Raw genomic sequence first — 15,378 nt, 5'->3', positions numbered from 1 at the left:
TTTGACGCGACCCGGAAGAAAATGATCACGTGACTGTGTGCTATCAACAATGTTGCCCTGACGAAGACACGTGGGAATCTCTGGTAAGAATTTATGCATTAAGGCAAGTATTAGCTTGAAATCGTTTCATTGTTCGATAACATCAATTTATTAAACAATCTGCGTCTTGAAGCCGATTAAAGTTATCCAGATAACTTAATTTACTCGGTTTGATTTGTGAGATGAAGACCAAATTAAAACAGAACAGCAAGAGGAAGAAGGGAAATGCAGTGTTGCAAAAGTATATGGTGGCAATGGATGACTTTATTAAAAGCAAAAGTGGTACTGAGGAAGGGGAGAACGACCGTGGCATGACATTTATAAAAAAGAAAAGCAGGAAAGAACTACGCAAAGAAAAACGGAAAATGAAAAAAGCCAAAATGAAAAGTCATTATGAGGGAAAAAAGGCCCCCAGTTTACTTGTTGTTGGTGAGACCTTGGGAATACCGACTGATAAACTACACAAAAAGAAAATTGGCAATACAAAGAAAGAAGTGAAAAGTCCACATTCAAGTAAGTCCAGTAGTGATCATACAGAGAAATCAGACAGTTGCAAAACATCACCATCTTCCAAGAAACGAAAGAAAACAAATAAACTTCGAGAATCAAGAAAAATGGCACTTCTGGAGGCAAATGAAGAAGAGGATCGAGAAATTAAAAAGTTAGAGCGATGCTTGGGATTAAACAAAAGAAAAAACAAGAAGACTATCCCTCAGTCCTTTGTAGCTGATGGGCTTGATTATATCCTTGGAATGCTTGACTCTGGATCCACAGCTGCAGGGATGTATGATGATGATGATGACATGGACATGGTTAAAGAGAACTTTGAAAAGCTTGATGACAAAGACTCAGAACTGTCTGATGAGGATGAAAACCCCGGAGATGAGATGACTAGTGAAGTCAGTGATGAAGAAATCAGTTCATGTGATGATGACAGGGAGTTGGACGATGGTGATGATGATGACGGTGAGGATGATGATGCAATGGTTGATGATGACGAGGAAACGGAAGTAGCAAAAATGGTTAGCGATGCAGCTGACTCAGAAGATGGAAATGAAGAGGAAGCAGAGCAAGAAGCAGACACACCTGAAATATCTGCCTCAAAGATGGAGACAGTAAGTTCAAAAATACGATGGTTGAAGGTCTGTCATCTTGTGTAACAGATCTAATTGTAATCCTTCAACGTCTAGGTCAGCTCTGCAGCCTGTAAGTATGTACCACCTCAACTGCGAAATATTGGTGATGACAGACGTAAAGCAGAGCTTGTAAAGCTGAAGAGGAATGTGAAAGGCCTGATGAATAGGTAACCACCTGACTACAGATCAAATGTCTAATTTTTTAGAAAATAACGGGTTTGTTCAATTAATTCTGTTCATCAGCTCAAAGTTGATGTGTTGTTTTGGCTCGTACAAGCCTGTTGTGGCTGTGAGAAGCTCAAATGGATGTTGACATATAGATTGTAGAAATATAGGTTCATTTCCTCTTGAACTTGTTTTTTGTTCTTCATCAACTGCTATTTTTATAACATGTCAGAAATCAAGAAAAAATTAAGAGACTAACCCTTCAGATGATAATGCATTTATAGAGTATTTTTTAAAAATATTTTATTCTAAGTGATGACTGATTCACTTTCTTCTTCAGGCTGAGTGAAGCCAACATGGCATTCATCAGTGGTCAGCTGGAGGCGCTGTACATGAGCTCCAGTAGGAAAGACATGAACGACACGCTAACAGAGCTGCTCTTAGCAGCCTGCGTCACCCCAGCTCTGATGCCGGACAGACTCCTGATGGAACACATCCTGCTTGTCAGCGTCCTCCATCACACTGTGGGGTTAGAGGTAACAAGCTCTTTACTCCTGGATTCTAATCTTCTAAATGTGTAACCATGTAGATTCTTGATTGATTTTAAACAAATGGCTTCTTCTCTCTAGGGAGATTCTGGAGACTTTATTGTCTCATCCCCTGTTTACGGTGAAAAGTACTTGTTGTTTCCAAGTCTATGTATGAAAAATAGTACCCACCCATCAAAGACTTGACATCAGTGCTTCAGTCATTCATTTGTTTTCCCTTAAAGGAATTAGCTGCTTTAGGACAGCTCCACTGTAAGATAATTCTCTTTGAATGACCTGGAAAATGATATCTCACACCTCAGTTTCCTTTTTCATTGGTCAAGTAGGATTGTTATCTTCCAGTTAGGTTGACTCTATCTTAAAAATAACTTCATAAAGGATTATTTTTAAAATTGGCCTTTGTTAGTAGTTTGAGTTCTGCACAGTTATAGGGATGTCTGAGATTATTATTAAGTTTGTTCCTTTTTTAATAGTAAAATCTGCTAACATGAGATTCAACATGGGCTTTTGTCATTTTGGTACGGAGATTTTCAATGCAGCACATAAGCATTTTTTAATATTTTGGAATGTTCTAATGTATTTGAAGTATGTCAACCTGTTTTATTATTTATCATATGCCATATGTCACCTGTTTAGTGCAATGACAACATGAATCTCAAGCCTGGAATATTCCCTTTTGATTGATTCTCAGGTGGGAGCTAATTTTCTGGAGACAGTTGTGCGAAAGTTTCATGATGTGTACAAGAATCCAAGTGAAAGCAAAGAGTGTGACAACCTGGTGGCCATAATTGGTCACCTCTATAACTTCCATGTGGTGCATTCCCTTCTTATCTTTGACATCCTTAAACTACTGTTGGAAGGCTTCACAGAGAAGGATGTCGAACTTGTTTTGTTTGTGCTGAGAAATGTTGGCTTTGCTCTGAGAAAGGATGACCCTCTGGCTCTCAAGGACATCATCTCAGAAGGCCAGCACAAGGCCAACGACGTTGGGATGAAGTTTCACGATCAGACAAGGGTAAGGAAAACAGAATTACTCTTTTACGACACACATTGTTCACTTCATAAAATGTTGCGGCGCTGACTGCAGCATTCTGTAATGAAGTCTCAGTTATGTATCAACAAAAAAACCGCCATTTGTTCATGTTCACACATGTTCTCAGGTGCGTTTCATGCTGGAAACCATGCTGGCTCTGAAGAATAATGATATGAGGAAGATCCCAGGCTACGATCCAGAGCCTGTGGAGAGACTGAGGAAATTGCAGAAGACTCTGGTAGGTGTCGCAACATGTCTATATTTTCTAAGAACAGACTGATTCCTTTACTTCAATAACAATTATCAGTCTGTTCTTATAAGCTTTAATTTTGTTCAGAATCCCCACATCATTGATTGTAATTTTCTATTGTAGTGCCCACTTGCACTGCCAGGGGGCGCCATAGCATCAGTTTGACAGTCACTGCTGTGTTCAATGTGACTGTCCTAACAGTTGCTAATTTAATGGCCTTTACTGTATTTACAGCTGACATTTACTTCATAAGTTAGAATGTGTCTAATCCTGCTACACAGATCCATCGGAGTTCAGGAAACAGTGACGTGAAACTCCGGGTCTCTCTGGACAACCTGCTGGCAGCGGAGCAGGTGGGACGCTGGTGGATCGTCGGCTCCTCCTGGAGCGGAGCGCCGATGATCAGGGAGCAACAAGGGGGCCCGGCATCAGAACAGAGTGCTGCTGAAGAACAGGTACTGGAAGCAAAGGACACACCAGTGCATAATGATCTAAAGATAATGTCTAATGTTTTAATCATGTTGTGGTAAAGGCATGGACTGAACTAATGCTGTACCTTTTTATACATATTTTGTATTTTTTGTGGTTTCTTTGTGATTGTATATTGTAATTGTGATTGCATTGATTTAACCTTGCTTTGTCTTGTTTTTATTTACTATTGGAATAATTTGTTTTTATCTTATCATCCATCATCTGAATTGAATTTGTTTGTGCAGTATCAATAGGGTACCATACTTACTCTATTCTTTTTTATTTATACTTTTTAAAAAGTTTTTGCAGCATATACAAGTTTGGTTCATTTAAATTTTCTTAAAAAATAAAGTTTTTTTTTTCTAATCATTTTTTACTGATTTTATTTGTTTTCAGTTTCAGTTTAGTGCCAAAGTCTTGGAACTGGCCCGGAAGCAGAGGATGAACACCGAGGTCAGGAGGAACATCTTCTGTGTGATCATGACCAGCGAAGATTACATGGATGCTTTTGAGAAACTGCTCAGGTGTGTCATTGCTCCCCTCTGACAAGCATGTGTGTGTGTTAGCTGACCGTAGAGCCGTCGATCTTGTAAAGTCAATCTTTATTCATTTTGTGTAAAGGATGGGCCTGAAGGACAAGCAAGAGAGGGAGATAGTCCATGTTTTGATGGACTGCTGTCTGCAGGAGAAAACCTTCAATGCTTATTACGCCGTTCTGGGGGAGAAATTCTGCTCCCAAGATCGCCGCTTCAAGGTAAAACCTCGGTATTGTCTTGATGGCTGAGACACTAAATTATGACGAGTTTTGTATATACAGATAGCAATCTTTCTTCTATCTTAAGAGCAGTAAGAATGTAAAAAAAAATTTAATTAGTGCTGAATATCATGTAATTTAATAGTCAGTGTAACCCCGATGCTCGCGACAGTCACAGCTGTCCGATTACACGGAATCATAGTGATGGGAATTATGGCTCTTTTGAAAGCAGTTCAATCTTTTGGCTCAATTCCTCTCCGTGAGCCGTTTAAAAGATCGGCTCATCACTCTTTTTTTTTTTTTTTCGAGGGTTGCCACATTTACCTGCAAATCACTAGGATAATGAAAAGGCTGGATCCGATTCAAATGTTGACATTCCATCAATATTATTTACTTCTGCGTGTGTTGATTAGGACTAGAAATCAGAGCTGTTGTCAGTAATCTGCGTTGTGAATGTCAACACAAGCTGACGCCGCATTCCCTCTGATTTGTTTTTGAGTTCATTTTCCCGGAATGGAATTCATAAAACACAATAAACTTTTTATTGACGAAATAAAAAATTAAGTACAGTGCAATGATATGACACATTTCTTATTATGTTTAGGACCCCTTCATTTGTACCAGTGAGCAATCAAAAAAGATTAGGATCATTCACCAGTGCAACATCCTGAAAGGACCGTCGTAGCTAATTTACAGAATCTGTAACAAATAATATAATATCTAGATAAACATTGTAGCACTACTATAAAAGTATTATTTTAAAATAGTTTCTATTGTAGTTATGTGTGATTTTAAATTATTATTTCCTTGTTTAATTTAGTCAGAACATTTTTTTTAAATGCCCATCATTTTAATGATAACAAAGCACGAGAGCAAATTGGCTCCGGGGGTGAGTGTGACCACCCAGTCTCTTAAACTGTGTGTGACCTGGCCTGCAGTTCACCTCTGTAGTGCGGGAGCTTCTCACACCTCACACCTCTGAGATGATTTGACTCAAACTGTGACTGCAAACAATGGGGTTGAGACCACACTTCCTGTTTAGCTGTCATGTGGGCCACGGATCCATATCAGGAACTGATGAACCATTGTCCTCATCAAAGAGCCGAACCTGATCCGGCGCAAATGTTTGTTTCTCACACGTAAACTGGATCTGGATGAGAAGATTACCTGTGAGGAGAAGCTGATGTCTGTTATTTTAAAGTGTTCTGTTTTTTTGTTGTTTTGTTTTTAATAATCTGTTCAGTTAATAATCTTTCAGTTTGATGTCCCGTGTCCTCCAAGATGACTTTCCAGTTCAGCTTATGGGACAAGTTCAAGGAGCTGTCCAGCCTCCCCAGCAGCACCTTCAACAACCTGGTCCAGCTGGTTACCTGCTTCCTTCAGAGGAGGTGCCTCTCCCTCTCCATACTGAAAGTAAGTACTGTATTGTCTCATGTGTGTGGGCTGACGTTTTGTCACTGTTACATTTATTTCATGAAATCAGTATTCATTATGTGTTTTCCTGTGTAGGTAATAGAGTTTGGCGAACTGGATAAGCCCATGGTGCACTTCTTACGTCAGATACTGTCCAAACTCCTGAAAGAAACTGACCCAGAGGAGCTAGCTAGCATGTTTGGAAAGTGAGTTTTGTCCTGCGTGTGCTTTTTCATGTAAATTATTTGAAAATGAGACAAGAAGATAAAAACGTCATCACTGGTTCAAACATCCTTTTGTGACACGTCAGCTTCTGCTAGCTCTCACCGTGGAAACTCACCACTCTTTACATGTTTGTGCCTCGTGAACTTCTGAAATCAATGTCCGTCATTGTTTCCCATCTGCTAGGATTTCAGGAATCCCCAAGCTAGGAATGCTGCGGGAGGGCTTGAAGCTTTTCATCAGCCACTTCCTGCTGAAGAATGCCAAGACACAGTTACCAGCGGAGCAGGCAGCGCTGCTGTCGGAGCGCGCTCAGGTTGCCACCAAAGCCATGGAGGCCAAAGAGGCCAAGCTCAAACTGTAAAACACACAAACACACACCAGAAACCCAACAGACCAGCGGAAGATAACAAGCCTGTGGAGCAGAAGAAGACTTGATTACCTCAAAATCTACAGTTGATATTTAAATATTGCTATAAATGTAAATATTACCTTTCATATTTTTAAATGTGGAAGAGATTGAGTCCTTTAGAGACGCTCCAGTCTCATCACAATATTTTCATGCAGCACATTTGGTCTAGGTTTAATGTTCTATCATAAATAAGTGCAGAATGAGCAATGCCTCTGATATTTTGCATATGTCACTTCTCAAATCCATCGGCCGTGTTTGTGCATTTGTAAATCAAACAGCGATAAAGTATGCAGACGCTGGAGTGAACTGTGACAATGCAGTCATAAAAACACAAATAAAGCATGAATATTTTTACCTGAAGTTTTTACTGCTTCGTAGAGAAGAATGAATAATATTCTCCTGGGTTATTTTTCTACACCTCAACTTCTCAACTTTTTGTGTGTCTGTGTGTGTATGCGTGTGTGTGGAGGCAGCACACAGCTAGAGGTAACACTGTGGAGTTCAGCCACCTGGAACCATTCTTCTGGGCTTTACTGAGTCTATTTACACTCTTTCCCAAAATAAAGAGCATTATGATAAAAGTCTTTCTCCGAAACACAACTGATTAGTGAATATTAGTACGTTGTTCCCTTTCTGTTGATATTTCCACTCATGGGTATTCCATAAATGAGCAGTGAGAACAGAGAAGGGACAGTGGTATCGTTCATTCAGTGTTTACATGCACTGATGAAATGACCCCAGGGCCTCAAGTCTACCCTATTCTGTTTGCTTACTGACACCAGTATCTGCCCACATGGTTAGCATAGCAGAGTCATTCTGTGACATTTGATGCATGCTCTTATTAATTAGCTCCATTGGTGTGGCCCATCTCAATCTGAGACCAGAGTGTGGGTGGAGGTCAGGACCGGGCCAACAAGAAGGTCAACCAGAGGAAATTTGTCCACAGACCTTACTGTAACCTCTGTGAAAGGGTAGCGCAATTGCTTTGTTGTATGTGACATTTAGGAAGCCTGCTTTTAATAATAACACATCCCTCCTATTGATGTTACACTTCCAGCTCGGGGACTAGTGTCTTTATCAAGAAATGATGGAGACTACTGGGGAAAAAAACAGCAAATTTGTCAGGTAAAAGGTGGAGATAAGGGGATCAATAGGCTCACTGTGCATTCCAGACACTAGGCATTGTCTGCAGCTGTGAGCCGGAGGGTTTCCATCCCCTTTACCTGGTGTGCTCTGGTTTTGACCCTCGGCTGAACTTTGAATTTAGTCTGCTAAAGCTAAAGCAAACAACTGGAGATAACAGCAGATCCTTCTGTAATCCTGTCACATATGGCACAAAATCAGCCATCCTGTGCTATAGTGTAAGGCTAATTACAAGTCAATGTGGATATTTCTATAATGTAGCTGAAGGATATTGTAGAACCATGGTCAAATGATTGACTGTATATTATAAAGAACCCATCACAAATTAAAATACTAGCCTGAAATATCAACATTAATGCTCAAAAAGCATGGAAATCGATTTTAGTTTGTAGTTAATCCATTTATAATATTCTTATAACATGCAGAGACCATAACACGTTCAATAAGGATGATACCTCATTGTTTCTCATCTTTTTTTTTTACCCCCAAATCCTCAAGAAATGTTCTTTCAAAATAAGAGTTCAAAATTTATACTTAGGTAAAACGAAAGACAGGCTTAAAGTTTCAAGAAATCAGGTTTATTTTTAAATCAGGTTTTCTCTTTTAATAATAGCTGCTGCGTAATGAGTTGCCCGTCAGGCTAAATCAGCTTCAAATCATTTCAGCACTAAAAATAGTGCCTGAAGACCGAATTGTCGCTCAACGAGACGTTGAAAAGGGTTTATTAATGCCAACCCATTGCTACTGCGGTGTGAAATGTTTCCTCCGTCCGGCTGCCTACATGCTGTTTGCTCTCACTGCACGTTTGCACAGATCCGACAGCTCTATTAACAGTAATTCCCATGACCCGACCTGTCAAAGCAAGGAGAAAAACACCAGCCTCCGTCTGCATCCGAGCTGGAAAAAGACAAGCGAGTCGTAAATCAAGGTGCTGAAGATCTGCGCCAAAAGACCAAACTTTATATGTATAAAAAAAAACCCCATTTTATTTCACATCGTTTGGAACAGACGCTAAATAATAATTTAGCATGCACTGGTATTTTACCATTTTATAAATACAGTTTAGAAAAATAAACATAACATTTTTTTTCCAGCAACACCACAAAAATCAAAATTAAATGGGGAAGATGACAACAAACTATTTGAGCAGGAGGACGTTATTGAAAGATTACTGCTGACAAACTAGCCAGCTGGGAAACATTGCAAAGACCTGAGGCAGTTTACAGCGTTTGCATATAAAGCATGCAATAATATATCACAGTTCACCTGTAGACAATTGCGGAATGATGCCCCCACTTTAAGTGATATTATAAAACATGAATCTGTTTTGTTGCTTGCTTTTTGACAATTTATCATTGACCTATATTTTTACTTTCATGATAAAATAAATACTCATTAATTCCATGGATGTGATTTAGAGGTTTGATTACATGCAACTGCATTTTCATAACGGAAATCGACACAGTTTTTGTAAATTGAAATCGCCACCTTCGACCTCCTTCATCTTCAAGGCTGTGGACTTATGTCACTGGCGTGATTCCTCTCGTCGTCTGAAGAGCAGTCTGACGAGTTGTACAAGAAGTTATCGCCTTCGTCGTCATCACTGTCTCTAAAGTCTCTTATTCTGCCATTTTTGGAATCTGTTTTGCTGTTATAGTCCGACTGTTCGAGTCCGTCCGCTTTCTCCTGCCCGCCCTTGCCGCCTTTCTGCTTCTCAGCCTCCTGGGCGGCCTGCTCTTTGGCCTTCTTACTCCTCTTCCACTTCATGCGTCTGTTCTGAAACCAAATTTTGACCTGCAGAAAGAAAAACAAGTTATAGCAATTGATAAAGACGCATAAAGAGAGAAGCTACCTGTGCGTAATTACGCGTAAAGACTGAAACCCCTGCGTAACCACTCCGCCTCGCTTTGAGCTATTTTGTTGTAATTATTATACAGTGAAAACTCCTTTAAAATATTATAAAATTATTTCAGCTATAGTTCGTATCTTTTAAAAATTTTCAGTTGAGCGAAAATCAATAATGAATTAGATGACCTAAATTTCATTTACACGTGGAACTTGTTTTTCACAGCTTCTGGACAAGAGCTTATCCGAACCATTCAGGATGCAGTGGAATCAAAAGAGATGACATTTCATCAAAAAATTATTTTAAAATGAACATAAATCATCCACTGATAAAAGTTTTAAAAGCATATTTGAAGCTGATGACGTAATTTTCTTCATATTTACCTGAGTTTCTGTCAGCATGAGGGACGTTGCCACTTCAAATCGCTTCGGTCGTGACAGATATTTATTCAGTTTGAACTGATGCTCCAGCTCCAGCAGCTGCTGACTTGTGAATGCAGTTCTTGGTCTCCTGCACTTTCCAAGCAAGTTGGACTGCGCCTGAGCTGCAGGAATGGATAATCATAAATTCCACGCAACTTCAAAATGCAGACATTTACTTTTATCATAACTGAAGGGATTACATATCCTAAATCAGAATCGATATCCTGTCATATATGTACAGTAATATTGTAAATCTTTTATTAACTGTTGTCAAAATCGGCACAGAATTTTCAGTCATCTGTTGTTAGTGCATTAAAGCGTAGGTTTCTATATCTATATGCTCTCTGTTTAAGCAACAAGGTCGTCCCCATGAATATATCCATAGAGAAGCTATTTGCCCCTCCGTTTTGAACAAATCTGTTAAAACGAGAAGAAACAAGAAGGTAGTATCTGGTGAGCAAATAGCATGTCGACTGTGGGTTTCACACTCCTTTGCTACTTTCCTCACTGTCCATTATCTGTCCATTTTAGTTCCTCTAAAAAAATTAATTCACCCTCGTCATTCAGACAATCCTAACTGAGGGAAACCGATTTTATCTTTAACTAAACAAATTAGAATATTAAATGACCCGAATTTCTCGCACATGTGGCAACCTTTTGTTGAAGCACTACGTTAAACACTGAAAGGTATTTGCTGAATGATTTTTAGTCGCCAAATTACATTAGATTATGAGATCAACCTCTTTTATTAAAAAGCAAAATTTTCATATTCATTCGGATAAAAAATGCCGCACTCTGCAATTACATAATTTACTTACAGTTAAAGTCAGACATTTTGGGCAGCATCATCCCGGCTGTGGAGACTCGGAGCCAGTGGTCCAGCTGGAAGGTGCTGGCCGACAGCTTGATGGGATCACTGGTGTGATGGTGATGGGAGCCGTGTGGGTAGGAGTAGGAAAGGGCAGGGTGTTGGCCTGTGATGGCAGCTGCAGAGTAGGTGTACATGGGATGGCCGTAGATAGCTTGTGCGGGGATCCCTGCGGTACTCTGTGGATGTAATCCAACCATGCTGTGCGGACTGTTCAGGAAACCCGGTTTAGGAATCAACCCGCAGGTGGATATTCTCGGCGGAGACGGCGTCTCGGTGCGTAAAGACTCGGCTGTAGTGGTCAGCTCCTGGGTTGCAACACCTCCAGCCGATGGGATGGAGGAGGAGGACAGGGAAGTCACAAGCGCCAGCGGAGAAGTCTGCACCTTGGGGGTATCGACTGCTAAAAGCGCGTCAATGCGAAAATTTTTGGATTTCTCCATCGGGCCCCCGGCGCGCGTCCTTGTCGCCTCTGCTGCCGTAAACTTAGGAGAAGTCAGTGCCGTTTCCCCACCTCTCAAAAGTTATGATGTGGTCCGGAGTGTGAGAGAGGAGCTCCGTGTGGCACTTAATCCCTGTCAGATGGAGGCGATTGGTGCAGCCGTCCGGAGGGGGGCCGGCCCACGCGTCACAGACCCAACAACGCCTCTCTGCTCTAATCATTGATGTTGGCTGCGTTATTGCTTTCATAAAATATTACTAGTAGCCTCGAGAAAATGATGCAAAAAAAAGAAAGAAATAAAATTCCACTTTTTTGATCAATAATAACTAGAATGTGCGTTTACGGTTCATTTATATTGGGATATAGAACAAAATAAAAAAACTTCATGCACGGTGACTAAATGTGGACGTGATTCGTTTCTATGATTTTATAGTTTTATATAGTTTTAGAAATATGTGTTTTTCCCTGGTTTATAAATACACACACATATTTAGACACACACACACACACACATATATACACATATATATATGTGTGTGTGTGTGTGTGGGTGTGTGTGTGTGTATATATATATATATATATATATATATATATATATATATATATATATATATATATATATATATATATATATATATATATATATATATATATATATATATAATCTTATATATATATAGATTATAGATTGTTTGTGTATATTGTTTGTACAATACCAAGAGATAAAATAAAAAACAGTCGGTCTCCCTTACAAATTTTGAAGACATCTGTCTTTCATGCAGGAGGATTCATTCTGACGAACTGCGGAGGAGATGAAGGTATTATTGAGATTTTTGGCGCATGTTCACTAGAACGGGTGCAGTAATAAACATCACAATCTGTTTCATTAAGTCTCTTTTATTAAAAATTGATATGAAGTGTTATGAAAAGATGACATGGATCGATATAATTTTCCTGAACGATTCTTACTTTGTTAGAGGTTTTTTGCTTTATAGATAATCTGAGGTCAGAAAATAGTTTGGTCAGCCTGCAAGTGGGGAAAAATAAATTTTATAGTGAAATATAAAATATGATATTTCAGGCTAAATTACTGGAACTACCACTTCATCTTCCTGAATATTGGCCATGGTAAATAAAGATAAATATAACCCGCATAGGGAACATATCAGCGTGCCGATCACTCTATGAGGCCAACTGGGAAATTTAGGTAAAAGCGCTCCTTCTGTCGCTGTCCGAGCCTGAAGGTGACAGATTCTGACTGGCATCTTACGGAAGCATAGTAAAATTGATTAACCCTCACTTTTTGAAACATGATGTCTGCAAACTGATGTTAGTTTTCAGTCCATGAGTTAAATCACATCAGGGACGAATGAATGGATTGTCTAAAAACATATTCGCCCTTGCGATGTTGAAAATATGCTGATGTTGTTCTCATTAGATCCAAATTGTCTTTAGAAACACATAACTGGGTTATTTTTAGAACTAATGCACATCTGTCAAAATAAGTTAATTCAGGTGGCATCCATGCGCAACCCGCAGCAAAGAAAAAAGTTTTTTAAAAATGTGATTGAAAGCCAGAAAGTGTGACGAGGAGAGAGAGCTAATAGGAATCGTGGCTCTTGGTGACTTCAGTCTAATAAGCCACTTAAAGTTAATGGAAGAGGAGGTCAAAATGAGAATTATTGACACCCAGTTGCCCTTAACCTGTCTACCAATAAAGCTGATTAGTTTTTGTCAATTCATCAGCTAACCGCGCTCCTGGGACGTTTATTTGCTCGGGGGAAATCAACAAGTCACCGGGTAGTTCTCAAGTAAAGGATCGCCATTTAATTGTGGCCCTTGATGATCATGACCAATTACAGAATGATAACGGAGAGATTGATGTGTGTGCGATGTGGGCCTGCATGAAAGAGTGGTGGGAGACAGAGAGGCAATTCACTAACAAGCTTTTTCCCAACTTCATTTCGTGAGAAAATGATAAAATACTCCATCAATTAGACAAGGGTCTCCCAATTCTTGCATTTTGACAAATTGCCCTAAATGTTCATGAAAATAGATTTTTCTTTTCCATATATGTGTTCCTGATCATTTTGATGCGACCTTTATTCTGAATTATCATGATAAAATTTTAAAAAGCTATTGAAGACATTGAGGATGACATGAGACATTATATCTATATCTATATATCTATATACTGTGTGTGTGTGTATATATATATACACAGTGTATGTATATATATATATATATATATATATATATATATATATATATATATATATATATATATATATATATATATATATATATATATATATATATATGTATGTATACACTGTATATATGTGTGTGTGTGTGTGTGTTTGTGTGTGTGAATTATTATTTATTTTATTTTATTTTTTTCATTGCATTAAATAATCATTTTCACCTCTGGACATTTAGCTGAAAAGAATCTTCAGAACTGAAGTCAGGCTTTGCAGTCCTGTCACCAATTAATCGCTTTTTATCAGCCTTTTGTATGATTATTATAACAGCCGGTGTCTTGATCGCCACACAGCTGAGCTGCGCCTTGTCCCCGCACGGGTTTAATTTCATTAAGGGCCCCGCATGAATATTTCTATTAAAGCAGAGGTGAAATATGGAGCCATTTAGTATTGGCCTTCACCGATCACCCAGATTTATCGCTCCTTTTCATCACATCTAGAGGAGAGAAAATTAATAAGCCGCGTAGAATGGAACCGGACCCTAAAACCTGGTCTTTCCTGAAAGCTGTTAATTTGCTCTGTAATTACTTTCACAATTAACTAAAATACAAATCACAATGACAAATCGGGATAGTTTATATATTAATTACCTTTGGTAAATGTGTTCATTATGAAAAGGCAATTTGAAGGGACCTACACTGTCTCTTTTAATGCAATAAATACGTTCAGCTAAATTGGCACAAATGGCCTCTACCACGGAACCTCTGAAACAGCTTTTAGAAACATTCTTGGCCCATTTTTTATCACCACATCCAATGAACTGCAATTCTCTCTCGGTGTCATTATGATATAAACACAAGGAGCCATTTCTCTTTTTTAAAAAAAAGCATCTAAAACTCCTGTTGAAGTTCAATATTGCTAGTAATTTGTCTCAGACAGGATTGTGTATGACCCTTATCAGATTTTATCGATGGAACAATTTGCATTTGTCTCATATTCATGCTTTTAAAAGTATTTTTTCATTCATCCAACCAGTCAGCAGTTTGTTGACAAAGAGTGCTATATGCCCTTGTAATAATAATAATAATAATAATAATAATAATAATAATAATAATAATAATAATAATAATAATAATAATAATAATAATAATAATAATAATAATAATAATAATAATAATAAAACAATAACAACAACAATAATAATAATAGTATGTCTAGATATTGTTGTAAATGACAAAATTAAATACAAAGTGAATTGTATAATGGTTTTTCGGCTTTTTTCTTCCAATGAAAATAAGTAAAGGTTAATAAAAAAAACTTATATACAGAAAAAATAAGTAACTAAATGTACATGTATGACATAGGTGAGCCTATGTAAACACAAATTGCTCTTCCTTTATTGTTCTATAAGATCCAGTTTCACTCATTATTCAAGTCATTCGAGACATCTTTATGTGCACTTGTGCAATTCAATATAAAGGACCTCAAATGCTCTCAGTGCTGCAGTTACAGCAAATATATTTTCGCTTTACTTGTATGCAATGTTCAGGGGATTAAATTAATTAGGCTAATAATTTTCCATTTTTGTAGGCTTTAACTGGAAAGCATTTTAGTTTATATTTTGTATTTTGATGTTTTAATAGAATCAATCAATTTAACATGGCTTATAATGTCTAAATGTATGAGGGTTTGAAGAAAGATCAGATTTTATTTTAGAACAGTCACAGTGGATTCTGAAAAACAGTGAGTTTATGTAACTTAGTTGGCTTGAGAACCAGAGGGTGGCTCAAGAACCATTCAAGTCCAGCTTGGACGACTGTATGGAGAGTGGACTATAGTTCTCCTCCTGAACCTGCCGATGTGCCCTTGAGCAAGGTGCCAAACACCTAACTGCCCCCAGGGGGCCTTCACAAAGCTGGACAATGACCACTTAATTTCTCTCGACGTTTGATATTTACATGTCTATGTGTAAAAAAGAATTTTCTCTGAGGCTTTAATAAAGAGCCTTTGTCT

At 38.4% G+C, this 15,378-nt stretch overlaps 2 protein-coding genes across 3 annotated transcripts; one reads left to right on the top strand and one right to left on the bottom strand.

Moving 5' to 3' along the window:
- Positions 1-50: 50 nt before the first annotated feature.
- nom1 (nucleolar protein with MIF4G domain 1) lies at positions 51-6,848 on the top strand. 2 transcript variants are annotated; one of them, XM_068304108.1, is made up of 11 exons: positions 51-1,154; positions 1,230-1,342; positions 1,681-1,876; positions 2,580-2,903; positions 3,049-3,159; positions 3,453-3,626; positions 4,039-4,166; positions 4,264-4,396; positions 5,678-5,809; positions 5,906-6,015; positions 6,218-6,848. In XM_068304108.1, exons 1-11 carry the CDS (start codon positions 222-224, stop codon positions 6,393-6,395), a joined length of 2,532 nt encoding a protein of 843 aa, XP_068160209.1. In that variant the 5' UTR covers positions 51-221; the 3' UTR covers positions 6,396-6,848. The 2 variants fall into 2 exon arrangements, with proteins under 2 accessions (XP_068160209.1, XP_068160210.1); XM_068304109.1 differs by lacking the exons at positions 5,906-6,015; positions 6,218-6,848 and having other exon boundaries at positions 5,655-5,775.
- A 1,623-nt stretch (positions 6,849-8,471) lies between these two features.
- mnx1 (motor neuron and pancreas homeobox 1) lies at positions 8,472-11,243 on the bottom strand. The gene is made up of 3 exons (XM_068304365.1): positions 10,673-11,243; positions 9,816-9,976; positions 8,472-9,380 (listed from the first exon to the last, which is right to left on the bottom strand). Exons 1-3 carry the CDS (start codon positions 11,163-11,165, stop codon positions 9,093-9,095), a joined length of 942 nt encoding a protein of 313 aa, XP_068160466.1. The 5' UTR covers positions 11,166-11,243; the 3' UTR covers positions 8,472-9,092.
- Positions 11,244-15,378: the final 4,135 nt, after the last annotated feature.

This window comes from Antennarius striatus, chromosome 20 (assembly GCF_040054535.1).
Source record: "Antennarius striatus isolate MH-2024 chromosome 20, ASM4005453v1, whole genome shotgun sequence".
Lineage (NCBI taxonomy): Eukaryota > Metazoa > Chordata > Actinopteri > Lophiiformes > Antennariidae > Antennarius > Antennarius striatus.
Note: the sequence above shows the minus strand (reverse complement) of the source record. Positions and strands in the feature narration are given on the sequence as shown.